Below are 19,433 nucleotides of genomic sequence, written 5' to 3'. Positions count from 1 at the left end.
ATCTTCCAAGGGAACATATAATTAAATTTTACTTTGCCTCACAAGTCTTATTTTCTGTAACACAGCGTAATACTTTCTTCCCCCAGGAATATAATTTAAATCATCCTATATAGAATGTAGACAAACTTGATTTCCCCAGGTAGACTTAACTGTTTTTCCTGCTTTGTAGCCATTGCAATAACTGGTCGTTGAAATATGACCATATAGCATGCGCGCATACACACACACGCACGTGCACACACACTGCAGCAATTATCTTGCATTTTAGAAGGATGTACGTGAATGTTTATCTTTGCAACAGTTTAAACACCTTCAGAGTCAAGAGCAAGTTTTGTGTTGTCAGAACTTAGCATGTAACACAGCACAGCAAACAAAACGGTAGAATGAAAGTCTGTTATTTTGCTTCTTCAACTATTCCTTAAGGAGACGGAGCCTTAATTATTTTGTATCCCCCATAGTACCTAACACAGTCCCGGGCACCTAGTCAACAGCCAGTACTGATTTACTTGCAGTTTCATAGCAAAAATTTCATTGAACAAAACACTTCTCCCTATCACCACATATACTCAAATAGGAACTAGGTATTAATCTGTCAAGGATGTTATAGAAGAGATTTCTATATTGGATGGGAACTTATATTAACTCACCTCTAAATTCTCTCTAATTCTGAAATTCTATTTTTATTTTTTAGAGAAACTTAATTAGTGCGGGACTACAAACTTCAAAGAACAGAATAAACCGATATCATGGAAGTATCACCGTTACTCAAGAACCAGTAAATGTTAATTTTTAAAACCCCCTGAAAGACTAACGTATACTAAAGAGTTAATGAATATAAAAAAACCCCTCAAAAGTCCATTTGAAAACTGGTTGTTTAGAATGAAGAAACCATTTTCCCACAAAACAACATGGAGGTTTTTAGACTCTTAGGGAAGCTCATAAAATCCAATCCCTGGGTAGAAGGTCAAGTATTAATATTGCTTTGGAACTTAATCACTGTTCATAATATGGTTTATTTTGGGATGCTGGCAGTATACTTCTCTGTACAACATCTGAATAAATGGGCAATTGTCTAGATAAGAAAAACCTGGTTTTCGCCATGACAGTCAACTACAATTGTATTAAAAAACCACCACACATGCCAAACATAACAAATTTTCAGTCTGTAAAATATACTCCATTGGTCTCACCGGATTGACTCTGTAACTTGCTCTGCTGAGGTGCCTCAATTTCTATAAATTTCTTTGCTCTAACAGCATGCTATTTTTTTCTATACAAATTTTGGCTCTAGTTTTCTAACACATGAAGCCACATAACCACCTATCAGTCAGGGTGTGTTGATCTCTTTCTAGCCCATTATTGCAAAACATTCTCAAAGGACTTTTTCCCCCCAAGTTTGTTGCTCAGACACAGAGCCAGTCTTACTTCTTTGTCACTGGCTTTATGCTAATTATTCTAAGGATGGTGCTCCCCCAGTCTTATCCAGTTCTAGAAGGCTGTGGTTACTCTCTGATATTACTAAAGGAAAATTATTTGCTACTGGCTTCTTTTTCTACTTTTGGGGGAAGATCTGATTTTTATCACCTCCTTATTAATTACCCCACACAAAACTTTCCTCTGTCAGTTTTTGGTTCAGTTTTAAATTGCAAGTTCATATAATTGTTTTTATTATTATGACAGTCACTGAATCCTTAGAGCTGCTGAAGCATATTAATGCATCCACTCAACACATTTCTTGAGTGCATGTCAAGTCTAAGACATGCAGGTGGGCAGCACAAAGGTGAATTAGACACGCACCCTGCCTTTTAGCAACTTGAAGTCTTTTAGTAACTTGAAGTAGGCGTGATGAGATATGCTCTTGACATTTTCTGCCACACACTGTGGCTGAAGTGTCAACAAAGGGTCATGCTAATTGCTTTAGCAGATCATAAGGTCCTAGGTTCCAAATGCTGCAGGATTAAATTCTTTGTCTTACGTCTGATGTCGGAGTCGACTTAAATCTGGAAGCGTCAACCTAAGACATGCTATTTGCAGGAGCACGGTGCTCCAAGGCATTAGTGGTAATGCTCAGTTTAGGTTAATAGTGATGTCAAGCCTTATAAAGAGAATCCAAGCAAGAAAAACTGCAAGAGACCATACTCCCCGTTCTCTCTCTGTACCTGGAACACTGTCCTCCTCTGTTTCCTGTCTGGCATTTCCTTCCTCTAGATACCTACACACCTCCTTCTTTCAGTTCCTTTAATTCTGCTCAAATGGCACCTTTTCAGAGAGGACTTCCTTGACCACCCTATTTAGAGTAGGACACTTGTCACTCTCCTAACATGGCTTTACTTTTCACAATTCACTTATATCTAATGTTGCACTTTAAATTTTTCACTTTTTTTGCCAGGGACTTGTCATGTTTTATCACCACCTAACCTCACTGCTTGGCACTATTTATTATATGTAGGGAACAAAGGAACATTGCTTGCATGACACATGGATTCTTGAGCCATTCGCTTTCTGGAAGGGCATCTCTAAGAAGAGAAAACTCACTACTTTGCATGACATTTTCAGAAAGTTCTTGACTTTTTGAGAGTCTGAGTTTGTACTCAGCCCAAATCTTTCCTAAAACTTCTTCTATCGGTTCTATTTGGTGTTCTAGGACACACGGAATGGTTTAAGCCATTTCAACTTTCCACAAGGCAGCCCTTCAGGTGTCTGCTGTCTATTCTCATGTTCCCTTCAATCTTCTCAACTTTAGGCTAAGTGTACTTCCATCAGGCCTCAGACAGGGGCCGTGGGTTCCTCTCTTGTACTGGTCATAGTCTCTGAAGTTACGGTGTGAAGCACCCACAAATGAGTATAGTATCTTTGTGATTCAAAGGTCTCAGCTCCTTCCCACGGCTGTTGGATGCTCACTGTACCTTAGCACATGGCAAAACATGTCTCATCTACCCTTCCTTGCTCACTCACCCCTTCATTCCACAGGATGGGTTCTGGTGAGCACTCACACCTGCCTGTTACTGCTCTCGGTCATGGGGATATAGGATAAATCTGACAGATGAGGCATGGTCTTATGGAATTTATGTTACTAGGAATTTATGTTACTAGATTTTTGCTTTTGAAACAAAAGGATGATAAATCTTAGAGTTAGTGATTCTTCTATTTGTAAAACTTGGAGTTAAGAAATTTCCAGCTTATGAAATCCAATAGAAATATTTGTACAGAGATTTAGAAGTTTATAACTGAAAGAAAGAAAAAGGATGAGATTTAAATGGAGCACCTGACTCATATTCTATAAAGAACATTTGAATAAATTAGTTTATATAGTTGGGGTGGGCTGAATGTGTGTGTGCACGCGTGTATGTGTGTGTGTTAAGGAGAGGGGAACCTCAAGGGCAGAGGCTTGAATTACCCATATTCTTCAGTGCACAGTATATTATCAGTTTACGCAAAGCCCCTTTCTTCCTCCCTCCTCTCTCCCCTCCTCTTCCCCCTCCATCTCTTTCTTTATTCCCCTGTGCCATTCTAGCCCCCCCAAGTGAGCACCTGTCATATACATTTTGGTATAAGTTTATCAAATTTCTCAAAAAATCAAGCTGGAATTTTATTAATATTGCTTTTATTTCATAAAATAATTCATGGGGACTGGGCCTCTTTGTAATATCAATTCTGTGCTAAGGGCACATAATATCTTCCCCTTAATTAAAATGGTCTCTTATGTCATTTACTAGACATTTTAAAGTTTTCTGTGAAGTTCCTGGGTATCCTTTGTCAGCTTAATTCCTACATACATGATAGGTTTGGTGCTATTTTGAATGGTATCTTATTTTTTTGTTAAATCTTCTAGTTGGGAGTGTTTTATTACATATTTTAAAAAGTGAGCACAAAACAATAATACTGGGTAAATTTTTTTAACTATACAAAGGCTAAATGTTCCCAAACAGAAATTTTAAATATAACAAAAATGTAAGAGTTTATAAAGAAAACATTACCACAGAAGGAGAAGGCACAGCAAGCACTCTTTATATTAAACAGAGGACTCCAGATATAAACTAGAAATTTCCTAGCCTTACAATTAAAATGCAGTCCCAGTGCTAGCCAAATCTTTTGATCTCAGGGCCCCTGTGTGGCTGAGATGACCCACATGTCATGAGTGTGGTGTCCTCAGTGAAATGGAAGAAGGGGACTTGAAGAGGAACCAAGTGAGGGCAGGGGAGGGCTAGTCGGTGTTTGGCTGGGAGGATTAGAGGACTGGGGAGGGTCTCCAAGTTCAGGACCCTGATTAGAAATACAAGATCATGCCCTCCATATCAGAGCAAACCTACTCAACAGAGACCTTTAAACATAGGTCTTGGTGAATTACAATCCAGGCTCAACAACAGAGACTAAATCTCCTTTGCTTCTTATAGGAAGAAAAAAAACCCACAAAAAATCCTAAAGCCTATCAGTGCTGTGCTATTGAGGGAAAAGGTGTATTATTAAACAATCAATACGCAACACGATCATAACAATCAGTGCTAGTGAGATAAAGGGAAATGTTCCTCCTTCACTGACTGGCATTGGACGGCATTAGACGATCTAAGAAAAGCATTTAGATTCATACCCCATGTTAAACCCAAGAGGATGAGGTGAAAGGCACTCATATATTATTCTGGTGGCCAGGGATTCACTGCCTATTCAGTTGTCAAGGTGAACGATGACAAGAGTCATGTTCTAGGGAAGATCAAAAGTATCAGTCTGAATAAACCACCATAACAAGGAAGTCCTAGCTAAGGCATATTTTTGTTACTTAGATGTAACAGGGACTTTGAAATAGTGCTTCTCTTACAGGACCCACCACCATCTTACAGAGATGGGAAAGGGTGCTCTTTAAAATTATTTTTGCCACCAAATGATTTCTGTTTATATTCCCCAAAGACTCAGAGCAGAATGATGACATGAGGGTACACAGAAACTTCATAAAACATGATCTTAGATGAGGGTTTCATTTCGAGCCTACCCATTAGTGCCATCTGCTCTTTCACCAGGACTCTGAATTTCACCAAACACAACAGGCTAAGTAAGAATTTCTGAGTCTCCATTTTTAAATTCAAATTTGACAGAAGAAAAGATCAACTAGAAATCCAGACAGTATGGGACAGAGAGTGGGGGAAGGAGACAGAAGCCAGAACTCAGGGCACATTATCAAAGTGAACTCTTTTGAAATCATTCTGGAGTCTACAATTTTTACCACCTGTACTTTCCTGGGAACTGCCTGTGAGCATTTTCACCTGAAGGCCATTGTCGTGCAACTGACATGGACGGCTGTAACTCAGAGAGGTGGAACTTACCTTCAATATGTACCAAAAAATCAAGGTGGGACTCAATTCCCACCAATAAGCCAGATGTCCCAAACTCTTCTCCAGTGTAACTCTGCTGGCCGGACTGCTCCTGGGGATTGGGTTAAGTCCCCTAGGATTTTTTTGTAGGTGCTTTCAAGTCATTGAAATCATTCTCTTGGCTTTTTTTTCTTTCCTAATTCAGAAAGCAGGAAATGTCTTTCTTGTGTAACAGTCACAAAGCAGTCCCCTTGGGCTTCCAGGGGGCTTGTTTCTTCCAGTTCCTGTTTCTGGTTTCTAACTACTAACTCTATATTTGGAACAGCCTGCCTGGGGGCTGTTTTGGATTTGGTCATAATAAGATAACCTGGAGTCACTGAGCAGAGATCTAAAGCAATCTTATTTTTCCAGGAAGCAATGTGTTGACCTTTCAGGATTTGTTCCATTTTATTGAGTGTGTTGAGTTTTTGAATAGTGTTGTTTATAGCAAAAAGTTGGGTGTTTACACTACAGGTCCTTAAGGGTGTATGACTATACAGGAATAGGATATGCACAGTCTCCCGGTTCACAATGAGTTTACATTTGCCTCTTATGTGGACGGACGTAATCTAAGGAATGCTCTTTATACATTCTCTTATTCCATGGCAGCCTTGAAAATAGCTACTTGCTTGGAAATGGACAAATATTTGTCAGAAGAGTAAGACCAGAGTGTTGACGACAATCCTTTTACATCAGGGCAAAAAAGAATGAACACTGATAACAACTTATTGATAGATAACAACTTCTTCCTTTCCCCAGTAGTTTCAAAATGCACAGTGTTAAACCTATATGAACACAATATTATAGGAATAAACAGATAATCAACTTGCCACTGGACAAAGCCATTTGAAGAGTCAAAGAGACTCTTACCACCACTGAGCACTCTTGTAACCCTACCTTTGATTTTTTGCTTTGTCATGTTTTTGAACCATAAGAGTAACTTGTTTTGTAAATAAGATCGGAAAAAATTATCACACTTTCATTTTACAAAGGGAAACCCAAGGCATAAAAACACATTTTATGATAAGATTTTATGATTATTTAAATTATTGCCTTGGGAATGGGAAAGGAATTTGAGCTTCACAGAGAACCTTTTGTTTATGAAGTTATCAGTCATCAAGTCAATTTCAGAGGATTATGATATCAGAACTAAAATAAGAGTGCAAATTCTCCCCCTAAAGAATATTACTTTCATGTGTAATATGGATATATGAGATGGTTTTACTTTAAGTAATTTATACCATATTTTATTTCTTGTTTCTTTAATGTTTACTATAGGTTAAAAGTTATTCTTTCTTATAGTAGGTGTACAGTGAATCATCTTTTAGAAAATCTAAGATGTAATTCAGGAAATTCCTTCTTTTTGGTCATTTTGCCCTTGTTTTTATACTTAAGATCCTGTGTCACAATCCAAAATTTGGCCATATGATCTGTGCAGTTGTAATGCTTCCATACTATTCCAGAGCAGTGTGCACAGCGTTCATGAAAAGACCCATTCTGGAGAATCAACAGCAGATTGGAAAATCCACTGTATCCTTCTTGGCTTTGGGACAAGTCACCTAACCTTTCAGATAAAAATTCTCATCTGAAAAATGGGACTAATTTACTTTTACAGTTTCATTCTGGGAGCTAAAATACATGCAGATTCTAGAACAGGTTCCCTTATCAGGGTTACTCAATGCAGATGTGATTAGCATTGGAGATAAGACAATTCCTCTGCTATGCAGGAATGTCCCACCCACCGTGAGACGCCCTCTATAGCGCCATTGATACTCATCAATGAGGGCTTTGTGAAATGATCATACTAAATCTTTTGTTTGTGCTGATTTTTCCTTCCACTCCTTTAAATATATATATATATATATATATATATATATATATATATATATATACACACACACACATACACACACATATATATGTGTATATATATATTAATACACACATATATACATATATATATTAGTTTTGTATATTTATTCATTGAGACTGAGTTCAATTTTCATTTCCTCAAGTTCCTAACTTCCAGCAGCTGAGATGACACCATATTTAATGCTCTTGAAGTCTATCACCATTGAGGTGCTTACATGCTGAGTGGCATTGCTTATGGATTTCTATGGTCTTTTGACTACTAGCAATCTGAGGTCAGGGGCTGTATTATATTTCTCTTTCAGTGTCTAGCACTCTACACAATGCCTGACATATTGTGGGTACTTGGGGATGCTGTTGAATCAAATGGTCCACCTCCTACGAATTCTGAGACTGGTAACCTTCATATTCTGACACAATCTTCCTTTGAGGCATTTCACATTGTTTAGAGCCTTCACTTCTCAGACTATACTTCCCATATCTAGATAACTGGGGTCCGTTTTCTTCTAAAGACTATGAGAATGAAACAGGCCTGTGTGTGAAGGGACCAGGTTAGGTCAGTATCTGATACTCGGTGATGCTGGGTGGGGTGCTAGGTGGGGAGTTCCAAGAGCTACAGCACAGCAGGAAGATGCAACAGGGCTGTGCTCCAGGAACAGGATTCTGACCATGACACAGGAACAGGTGCTCCAGTTGTGCTTGAACTCACTTGTCCCTTCTGAACTTGCTATAGGTGCACTTCTTAAAGGATGTTCACTGTAGATATTTTCATCCGTTTTTGCTCTTGTTTTCATTTTGTTCCAGGTTAACTACTAGTTTTTATGGATAGTCTGTGTGGTTTCTCTTTTCTGCATTTCATCCTGCCATGGGATATGCCAACAAGAGAAACGATTCCAGGCCCTGCCATGGTAATAAAGTAAAACAGACACAGAGTCCTCCTGCTGATCTATGTCACCTCCCTCTGTGACTTCCCAAACTGGCCATTCTAAATATTTGCCTTTCTCCTCAAGGACCCTACTCCAGGCCTCCTTTCTTGCCACATCCTATGGCCTCCCGCACCCTCACAAGCTCTCTCCAGATGTGTTGCTTTCTACCTCACAGAAGCTATTAGGTGCAAACTCTCATCTTTCTGTGCCTCGCCCCTGCCCCTCCAACCAAATGCATCTGTAGCCATCATTCCCATTGTGGTGGAAGATGCCCCCTCCCCCCAAATCAAGGGTTGTCCTGCCACTGGATCCTGGATCCATCACCTCCTCCTCTGTGAAGATGACCATCCTTCACTTACCCTGAGCTCCTTCCTGAGTCTTCTGTCCAACTTCTGACTTAACAGGTCTACTTGGATATCTAACATATAACTCAGACTTATGTTCAAAAACAAGCTTTTTCCAGTTGTTCAGGCCTAAAAATTTTAGTCATGATTTTTTTCCCCTCATATATCACATTCAATCTTTCAGCAAATCTTACAGCTTTTCCTTAAAAATATATCCAGAACCACTGCTTCAATCCTGGTGCAAGCCATCTGATTCATGTCTTGCCTCGATTTTATTGCACTAGCCTTCTTCTTCTTCTTCTTCTTCTTCTTTTTAATGATTTTTAAAATTTTTATTATTTATGCTGATGGCTCAGAGCCTGGAGCCTGTTTCCGATTCTGTGTCTCCTTCTCTCTCTGCCCCTCCCCCGTTCATGTTCTGTCTCTCTCTGTCCCAAAAATAAATAAACGTTGAAAAAAAAAATTAAAAAAAAAAAAAAAAAAGGGGTGCCTGGGTGGCGCAGTCGGTTGGGCGTCCGACTTCAGCCAGGTCACGATCTCGCAGTCTGTGAGTTCGAGCCCCGCGTCGGGCTCTGGGCTGATGGCTCAGAGCCTGGAGCCTGTTTCCGATTCTGTGTCTCCTTCTCTCTCTGCCCCTCCCCCGTTCATGCTCTGTCTCTCTCTGTCCCCAAAATAAATAAACGTTGAAAAAAAAATTAAAAAAAAAATAATAAAATTTTTATTATTTATTTATTTATTTATTTATTTTTTAGAGAGAGAGCATGTGAGTGAGGGAGAGGGGCAGAGGGAGAGAGAGAATTGTTTTCCAATGTTTATTTATTTTTGAGAGAGAGAGAGGGAGACAGGGATGGGCAGAGAGAGATGGAGACACAGAATCCAAAGCAGGCTCCAGGCTCTGAGCTGTCAGCATGGAGCCTGATGTGAAGCTCGAACTCACGAACAGTGAGATCACGACCTGAGCTGCAGTCCAAGGCTCAACCGACTGAGCCACCACGCGCCCGAGAGAGAGAATCCTAAGCAGGTTCCACACACAGTGCAGAGCCTGACATAGGGCTCAATCCGATGACCCTTGGCTCATGACCAGAGCCGAAATCAAGAGTTGGAGGTTCAAATGACTGAGCCACCCAGGTGCCCCTGCACTAGCCTTCTGAAATTAGCCTTCTAAACCTCCCTGCTTCTATCCTTGCCCCCTCTACTATATTCTTAACAACTAGAGTGGTCTTGTTGAAATACAAGTTAGATAATGACACTCCTCTGCCCGAACCTCAAAACATGTTCCATCTCACTCAGAGCAAGACCCAAACCTTTACAGGGACCTACAAAGCCCTGTGTGATCTGCAACTACTGCCTCTCAGGCCTTATTCTTCTACTCTGTGCCTAGCTCACTCTGCTCTAGCCCACTGGCCTGGCTTTCTTCAGCATGCCAGGGACATCCCTGCTTCAGGCTTATAACATCACCAGGGGTCCTTCTAGGTTTATCTCAACATTCAGACTTTAAGATTATCCTAACACTCATCTGGTACCAGAATCACTTAGAAAGATCCAGGATTAAAGTCACAGCTTGCCAGCAATGTGGCATCAGGCTTTCTACCTTTGGAGGAACCTTCTTAACTGTCTGTGTGGGATCCACACCCTGCCCAGGACCTCGTCTCTCCCCAGGCCCCTCCTCTCCAGATCATCTCAGGCACAAGGAAAAGAGATCCACTGGACATGGGGGTCTGCATTTACCCTGGCTTAAAAGGCTTATTATGCTCCAAAGAGACTAATCTCTGGTGTAACTCAATAGATACATTTTCTGTGTGTTAAGGGACATGCCCTGTTATAGGTGTCACCACAATCACAGAAGTCCGGTGGTGTGGCTTCCTAACAGGCATTTATCATTCTTCCAGTCCAGATACAGTTGACCAAACAGTAGTCATTTATATCACAAGCAACGTTGCCTAGTAACACAGCTAACATTCTACTTTTATCAGGTCTCCAGGGAAACAGAGCTAGAAAGCTGAAGAAGTCAAATGTCAAGTTCTCCTGGAGAAGGGCAAGGAGTCTGTGAACACTCTGTCCATGTGTCTTTTGCTTTTGCTGTTCCCTCTGCTGGGGAGGCTCCTCCCTGGACATCTGCGTGGTCTGCTCCCACACTTCTTTCATCAGAAGTCACCTTCCCAGTGAAGGCTTCCTACGTGAGAATTGCAACTCCTAATATCACCTGCTGACACCATCCACATATGCTGTATTTTCTTTTTCATTGTCCTTATTACCTTCTAATATATATAATTTATGAGCTGGTTTTGCTTACTTTGTTTTCTCATAGAATTTAAAGTCTATATAGCTGGGGCATTTGTCTTTTTTCTCCTGCACTGATAATTCTTAGCACCTAGGACAGTGCCTGGAACACAGTAGGTTCTTCAACAACTACTTGTTTTATTTATAAATGAATGTATGTCTTTTCTGTCTTTCAAATTCTGAATTTTCACTGGTATCCTTTTTTGGGGGGTAGAAAGAGGCCAAATGTTTTCAGCCTACAAATAAAAAGGGGCATGGTGTTAGAGATTAACACGCAGGCCAAACTGCCTGGGTCTCAGTAAAGGTTTTGCCACTCACCTTGGAGCTTTCCCTAATCTCTCAGTGCCTTTGTTGCCTCTCTGTAAGTGGGGATAATAATAGCACCGATATCTCACTGTTGCCATGAGGATGAAATGAGTTAAAATATGTGTCAAGTATTCAGAAGAGTACCTGTCACTTAGGAAGCATTATGTGTTAACCATTATGGAAATCAAATTTTAAAAGGCCTTTGTTTCCACTCTGCACCACTTCTAGATATTTCCCTTGCTTCCAAGTTTTTCTTCCTCTCAGCTGATTGACCTGAAAGTCACACCTACACCAGTCTTTAATTTCCATTCACTTTTCCAACCACTCAGACTATGATTTCGAATGACCCGGGTGCTACTTGTTTCTCCTTAGTCCGTGAGTGAGTTGTATGCCTGCCATCGTTGACCACACGTGTCTTTCCACTCTCTCCTGGGTTCCACCTCCCCATACGGCTGCCCCTTTTCAGTCTCCCTCAGAGGCACCCCTTTTTCCTTCGCTCACACTTTGGTATTCCTGACGTCATCTCTCTCTCCACATTCTCCCTGGTGACTCCATTCACAGGCATGGCTTCAACTCTCACGCTGATGACACCCAGTGAGTGCCAGCCCTACTGACAGTTTCCCAAAGGTGTCATGTTCTTCCTCACACCCATGACTTCCAGCTTTCTGTCTCCTTCCTGGCATCTTTTTCTACCCCTGGCTCCATCTCCCTTAATACAGTTGGTTCTCCAAGTTTTAATACAACCATCATCTTTTCTCTCATTCCCAAGCCACGGGCCCCTCCTCTGCACTCTCTTAGTGCTTTATGGATGCCCCTATCATAGTAGAACACTTGATGGCCAGTTTATTTAGTTTTATACAAATATATATACATATATGAAAGTGCAGTGAATATGTTTTGGGCTCCCATGACTACAAACACCATACACAAGTAGAGCAGGACAACTAGTATTTACATGGCTGAAAATCATACCACCAGCTCTTTTTAAAGGTTTCAACAGCTTAGTGTCTTGCTCTGGCTCCCATTTTGATGTGAGTCTAGGCACCTACCTGCAGAGTACATCCGAACACACCGATCATCAGCATAGCTACCGAAAGGTAGTCGGTAAACACATCCCACCATGGTTTCAGCACACGGAAGGCAGGCTGCTGCTCAGAGAACTGCCGGAATTCTGTCACCGGAATCATGTTTCTGAGAAAGGAAAGGCTGTGAATTAATTTCTCTTCATGTACAACACACCGCATTAACAGCATTTGACGTGCTGCTTCAACCCATGAGAAGCAGTGACCCGAATTAGTCCAGGAGTTGTCAAGGCACATTGGTGTTTTATGAAGCCATTGAATAACGCCACTGGTGGAGGAAATAAGCCCCACACAGAAATGGCAAATACTTGACTATTATTCCATAAGTGGGTTGCCTTTGGCTCCGCGTGACCAGAAAGACGATGGCCAGAGCAGACCATTATTTCCTGGACCCTCCCTTCCCCTAAACAAAACATGAAGATGCCAGAGAGAACAGAGCCCAGCCTTTGAAACGCTTCTGTTATTTATCTTAGCATCCTGGGTTGCTGCTTTAAACTATTTTAAATGTAATCTCAGCATTGGTTTGTGTTAATTATTTACTAGTCTCTATTTGTAAAGCATTTACTTGCCCCCTGGGAAGGCAGACTGCTTTGCCACCTGGCCCTGGTCTTGTAAGATGGAAGGACCTCATTGGTTGTGGTTGTGGTTCTGGTAGGGGGAGGGGATGATTTGCAAAGGACTTCACTTTTTCTTGCTTCCCATTTTTTGTCCCTGTGCTTTGTAAAACATTCCTTTCTTTTCTTTTCTTTTCTTTTCTTTTCTTTTCTTTTCTTTTCTTTTCTTTTCTTTTCTTTTCCTGTTTATTTCTGAGAGAGAGAAAGCACGAGTGGGGAGGGACAGAGAGAGGGAGAGAGAGAATCCCAAGCAGGCTCTGCGATGTTAGCACAGAGCCCCATGTGGGGCTTGATATCACGAACCCACAAGATCATGACCTGAGCCGAAATCAAGAATCAGACGTTCAACCAACTGAGCCACCCAGGCATCCTGTGCCTGTGCTTTTGACTTGATTTCTTTTTCTCTATTTTCTGTATTCTGCATATTTCACCATGAACCTCACATTTATCCTGATTTTCTGCTCTGAGAAATGAGTTGTCCTTGGAAACGCCTATCTCTATCTCAACGACAGAAGATAAATGAGTAGGATGCAACTGAGGCTCCAGGAAAAAGGAGAAAGAGACACATCCTTCTTAGACTGTGTTATCCTTTCTCATGGCTCAGTCCCACTGCCTTTCCTATGGTCCGGGACTTGAAGTTCATCACCCTGCTACGTGAGAAGGAATGTTCTGTTCTTATGGCAATAAGGGTAGCCAGTGTGGGACAAAAAGAAAATTTCTCTCCCTTTTGCCACCTTTGGATCCAAGAATCTAGCTCCCTGCACCTGTCCTTATTACTCAGTCCTAATTACAGAGCAAGAGCAAGGCTGAGTTTTGCTGCTTATTCTCCCAAGCCTTGTTTATTTTGTGGATCTTCCCTTCCCTCATACTGAATTGAGGGCTGTACAATAAACAGCCCAAAGCCAAGCCAAGCCTCCTCTTTGAGTTCACAGGTGGTTATCTTTGGAAATGATTTTAATTATCCATTCTGTCTTGTTGCTTTAGCTGACTTCCTAAAGCGGCAATCTGTCTTCCTTCTAGGCTTATTCCTTAACACAGTGTTGAAAATTTCAACTGCCTGCTGCCGCTCTCATCTGTGACCTGCCTACTTGACATCCGTGCAGCATTTGATACGATTTTCTCATTTTATCAAAACACGACTTCCCTAACTTCATTCTGTTACTACCACTAGGCTGCAAGCTTCTTGAAGGAAGAACCTATATGCTATGCACGTGTGTTCTCAAAACATATGTTGCAGGTAAGCCATACAAGCTAAATTAAGAACTTTGCAGATTCCTAGTGTCCTTGACATTTCAGACTAGTTCATATTTCCTAACACTTCATGACCGCTTTGCTTCCCAGTGAGTCATTACAACCTCACTGCCCCAAGTGTTCCCTACTCACGGTTGGGCCAGTGACAGTCACAGAGGCTCTAACTCATCTTAACTTCCGAGTTCTGCTTCCAAAGCAGGCTCTGCGATGTCAGCACAGAGCCCCATGTGGGGCTTGATCTCACAAACACACAAGATCATGACCTGAGCCAAAATCAAGAGTCAGACGCTCAACTGACTGAGCCACATTGTCTCATTCCATTTTGCATTCCCATCACTGACCACAGCACCTGGCAAACAGGAGCAGGGCCTGAACAACTGCTGTTGAGTAAGTGAATGACTGAATTCAGATGCTTGTTCATGGGGTTCTGCTCACCCAAAAGAGATTGGAGGTGACCCCAGCCAGCTGCAGTCACAGTGCTAACGAGGGCAGTATACCTGTGTGCTAGTCCACATTCTTTGACAGATTTGGTGGTTGTTTCCTTCATGGTGAGTTCCTGTACACCTTTGGAGGAACTGGGCTTGTTGTTTGAAGTGAGGACCAATCTCAGGAATAAAATGCACCAATGTAAAGCAGTGGCTTTCAAATGTTTTGATCTCAGGTCACTTTCACCCTCTGAAATGTAGAAGGACCTCAAGGAGCATTTTTTTTTTAATTTATTTTTTATTTTTTATTTTTTTAATGTTTATTTATTTTTGAGACAGAGGGAGACAGAACATGAGTTGGGGAGGGGCATAGAGAGAGGGAGACACAGAATCTGAAACAGGCTCCGGGCTCTGAGCTGTCAGCACAGAGCCCGACGCGGGGCTTGAACCCACGAACCGTGAGATCATGGCCTGAGCCGAAGTCGGACGCTCAACCGACTGAGCCACCCAGGCACCCCAGGGAGCATTTTTTTATGTGGATCACACCACTTAATATTTACTGTATTAGAAATTTAAACCAAGAAAGTTTAAATATATATACTAAGTTAAAAATAAACCCATTACATGTTGATTATAACTAGTCTCCAAAACAGTAACAAAAAAAAGAGAGAGAGAGAGAGAGAGAGAGAGAGAGAGAAGCATGGCTTTCCACTTTTGCAAATCTCTTTAACATTTGGCTTAATGGAAGATAGCTAGATTATCGTATCTGCTTCTGCATTCTGTCTGTTGCAATTTTATTTTGATCGAAATTTATGAATCCAATAGATAGGCAGTTGGAAAATAGAGTATCTTAACAGCCTTTTCATATAATTGTGGATATTAACTTTTGATATCAAACTGACCTAGTTAGTTGCAATATGGAATCTGAAAACTATATCAACAAACTTTTCAAACTTCATGATATGTTGGTATTTGGTCATCTGGAAAATATTGGATTGCTGAGTTATGCAGATCTTCCAAATGTTGACAAATTATGTAAAAAAAAAATCACATTCATTAATATCATTACTGCTTTCACGAGAAAAGTTTTAAGGAATGGGAATTTTTCCAAAATTCTAATCACCACCTGAAAGTTTGAAGTTTGTGGTAGCAAATGGTATCAGATGTTTTCCTTAAAGCATTAGGCTCACTTCATTCATTTCGAGAAAATATCTTCCACAGGCTAAAGTCTGAGTAATCAGTTGTTTTATTCAAGTAAAAGTGACATAATACGATAAAGGAGCTAACTCAACTTTCTTTTTTTTTTTTTTTTAATTTTTTTTTTTCAACGTTTATTTATTTTTGGGACAGAGACAGAGCATGAACGGGGGAGGGGCAGAGAGAGAGGGAGACACAGAATCGGAAACAGGCTCCAGGCTCTGAGCCATCAGCCCAGAGCCCGACGCGGGGCTCGAACTCACGGACCGCGAGATCGTGACCTGGCTGAAGTCGGCCGCTTAACCGACTGCGCCACCCAGGCGCCCCTCAACTTTCAACTCAAATGAGGACTTTTCCTTGAGACAACCGCTGTACTGTGGAATGTACCAGAAATGCTTTATGTACTCTTCTCCTTCATCGTACAGCACATTAATACAGTGTGTAGCCAAGGCTTATGAGTTATTTAAATAATTTTAATGCATCAATGAGGAGACTAAATAAAACTGGCATTTAAGTTGTAAGTGTATGCTAATGAAGAATGTAATCACCACAGCACAGTCTGATACCTCTATCTTGGTTCGTGCTAAGGTGCATTACCCACCACTGCTTTGGCACCATAAGCAAAAAAGGCAAAAATAAAAAATAAAAAAATAAAAATAAATCTGAGCATGACAAAATAGTTTTGACCTTGTGGACTCCCGGTTTAGGCCACCAGGGTTCCATCAAGCACACTTTGAGAAGCACTGAGGTAGAGGCTCACTGTTGTTTCATCGACAGCTCTTGTTGAGAAAGCAAAGCATAGGCACTCAGCAAAGGCCATGTTCGCTGAGTCCTTGGCTACATTGCCTTCACAGGCATTAGTCTTTTTAATGTGGAAAATAAAGACAGACTAAGGAATCTAAGAAACTTAAATAGTATGTACTGCCTCCCCATACTGGCACAACCTAACTAAGATGGGTTTTTAGAGAAGCTGCTGGCCAAGATGACACAGCCTTTTTGTGAGAGCTCTTAACACACTTCACCGCTTTTGGGTAAGTGTATGTATGTGCCCATGTTTATGGCCATGCCATATATGCATGTACACACATACTACACATGATTGTACATACCCTACACACACAGAGACTTTATTATTTTAACATATCACAGGGCTCATCCTTGTAATGATTTTTGATGCAACAAAAGGGTGGGGATAAAGAAGTTGATTAAACAACTCCAAAAACTAAAGAGAGAGCAGATGGACCTTGTGCTTGCTGATTGAAAACAAAAATTTATTGTCTATTCTTCTTTCAAAAATTTCAGCAGCTCTGAAGACCTGCTACCCTGCTATCCAGGTATCAGTGGCTACCCTGGATTTCTCTTTCATTACTATTGTAGCTTCCAATGGATTTGTTACCATTTCGAGAGTTACTGTTTCAAGCTCAGGGAGTCACCACTGAATCAACTGCTTGGGTTTAAATATAGTCTTTTCTCCTAGAGATCAATCAGCATAATTTTATTTCTATTTAACTTTTTCTATTTTGGAATTTTGTCCAACTTTGATTTCCAACTTATTATGTAAGAGCTTAGTTTACCTAATTAAAAAATGCCTTTGGAAATATGGCATTGCATTTCAATCATGAGATTCTGGAGTCCTAATTAAAATTATATAAATTTTACATTATGTTATAGAGCTGCCTCTGTGTCCTTTTGCAGAAATCCACGTACATTTCCTTTATTAGAAATATTTATTTCCAAAAGTCATTTTAATGGCTTTATAAAATTTACTTCTCAGAAGATCATATGATATAATCCTCTGGTAAAGAATATTGGTAAAGTTAGTTGCAAACCCAGAGTTTCTTTCTTTCATTTATTTGGCTCTTCCTGAACAATCTTTCTCCCTCTCAGGAGAGTTTTATTATTTTCTCCAGAATTAATTACACAGAACAAATTCTGCTCTATTAACCCTTGGCTCTAAGAATATGAAACCTACTCTATTTGATTCAAACCTGATTGCTAACACTGCTCTCCAATGCCTGTCAGTTGGATACAGCCAACATTTGCTTTGTTCCACAGTTTTTTGGCAGTTGGAAAATGGCATTACCTTTAAACAGACATCGTTCAAGGGAACAAGAGCCAATTCCAAATTACAGTAATGTGGTGAGTGAACCATTACAAAAATGAATTTAAAAGTTCAATAATTCCTGGGGCGCCTGGGTGGCTCAGTCTGTTGAGTGTCTGACTTCAGCTCAGGTCATGATCTCATAGTTCATGAGTTCAAGCCCTGCATCGGGCTCTGTACTGACAGCTCAGAGCCTGGAGCCTGCTTCAGATTCTGTGTTTCCTTTCTCTTTCCCTTCCCCACTCATGGTCTGTCTATGTCTCTCAAAAATGAATAAATGTTAAAAAAAAGTTAAAAAAAATAAAAGTTCAATAATTCCTGAGCACATGCAATATGGATTCTACGAGAAGAAATCCACATATATGCTTCATCTATGTTGCTAAACCTATCTAATGGCCAATGCTCAGGCCTCACCTATTTGCTCTACGAGCGTATAAGCAGCATGGGCATAATCTGACCATCCTTTACTTGACTTTCAAGACCCCATAGCTGTTAGGTTTTCCTCCTCCTTCCCTGGCTCTTCCTTCTTTAACCCTTTTTCTGTTTCTTCCTCTTCTCCTTGACCTCGGATTTTGGAGTGCTCAGGGCTTAGTCTTTGGACCTCTTCTCTTCCCAAAGTCATTCATCCTCTGGCGATCACATCTAGTCACAGTGCTTTAGTTTTTTAAAAATTTTTAAATGTTTACTTTATTTTTGAGAGAGACAGAGCATGAGTGGGGAAGGGGCAGAGAGAAAGAGCAGGAGACACAGAATCTGAAGCAGGCTCCAGGCTCTGAGCTGTCAGCACAGAGCCCAATGTGGGGCTCGAACCCACGAACTGTGAGATCATGACCTGAGCCAAAGTTGGACACTTAACTGATGGAGCCACACAAGGTGCCCCGAGTCACACTGCTTTAAACAGCATCCAAACTAAACACAAATTCAAACCTGAATCCAGACTCATGGACCCAACTGTCTACTTGACATCTCCATCTGGATATTCACCAGACACATTAAATGCGGTATGTCCCAAACCAACTCCAGGTCCCTTCCCTTATTCCTATTTCCCCCAACCCCACACAGCCCTATTTTTCTTGTAACTTTCCTATCTCTAGGAAATATGGCAACTCCATCTTTCCAGTTGCTTAGGCCAAAAACCTTGGAGTCATCCTTGATTCTTCTTTGTCTCATATCCTACATCCAATCTACCAAAACATATTGTGCTCCTTTATGGTCTCTCTCCTACCAGAATATAAGTTTCATGGGGGCAGGTACTTTCTTTTCAGTTCTACTCTATACATTGACGTATCTCAACTATTTAGAAAATAATGCTTGACATATAGTAGGCACTCAGTATTTGCTGAGTAAATAGTGGATACATGGTAATTTTAATGAAGAAAGGGAAGTACAATTGCCTTTAGCTTTAGAAATAATCATTGTAAAGGCAAAGGGTGTCTCTGGATAATGTTATGGGAGGAAGATCCCATGGTGCAAGGCCAGGACATCAGCTGGTGTCCTGAGGCTACTGTGGAAAAGGAGTGCAAGTGAGGAAAAGCACAGAAATACTTTGATTTATTTAGGGATTCTTCTCAGCTGTACCCAAAGGTTCCATAAATCAAAATAAAGTCCTCAAGATATGCTCAAAACATCAATCACAAAAATAAAACAAACTGCTTTTCTTCTAGCAGTGCAAAGATGGAAATAAAAAACGAGAAAA

General features: G+C 40.8%; 1 protein-coding gene across 1 annotated transcript in view; it reads right to left on the bottom strand.

Annotated features, from left to right (window-relative positions):
• LRRC8C (leucine rich repeat containing 8 VRAC subunit C) overlaps window positions 1-19,433 on the bottom strand; it is an 82,664-nt gene that overhangs the window by 23,950 nt on the left and 39,281 nt on the right. Inside the window, exon 2 of the mRNA XM_045478194.1 lies at window positions 12,117-12,258. Within this exon, the coding sequence (XP_045334150.1) occupies window positions 12,117-12,254 (138 nt within the window). The 5' untranslated portion in view covers window positions 12,255-12,258. The remainder of the gene's footprint in view (window positions 1-12,116; window positions 12,259-19,433) is intronic.

The sequence above is a fragment of the Leopardus geoffroyi genome, chromosome C1 (genome assembly GCF_018350155.1).
Source record: "Leopardus geoffroyi isolate Oge1 chromosome C1, O.geoffroyi_Oge1_pat1.0, whole genome shotgun sequence".
NCBI classification, from domain to species: domain Eukaryota; kingdom Metazoa; phylum Chordata; class Mammalia; order Carnivora; family Felidae; genus Leopardus; species Leopardus geoffroyi.
This window is presented reverse-complemented; position numbering and strand designations above follow the sequence as displayed.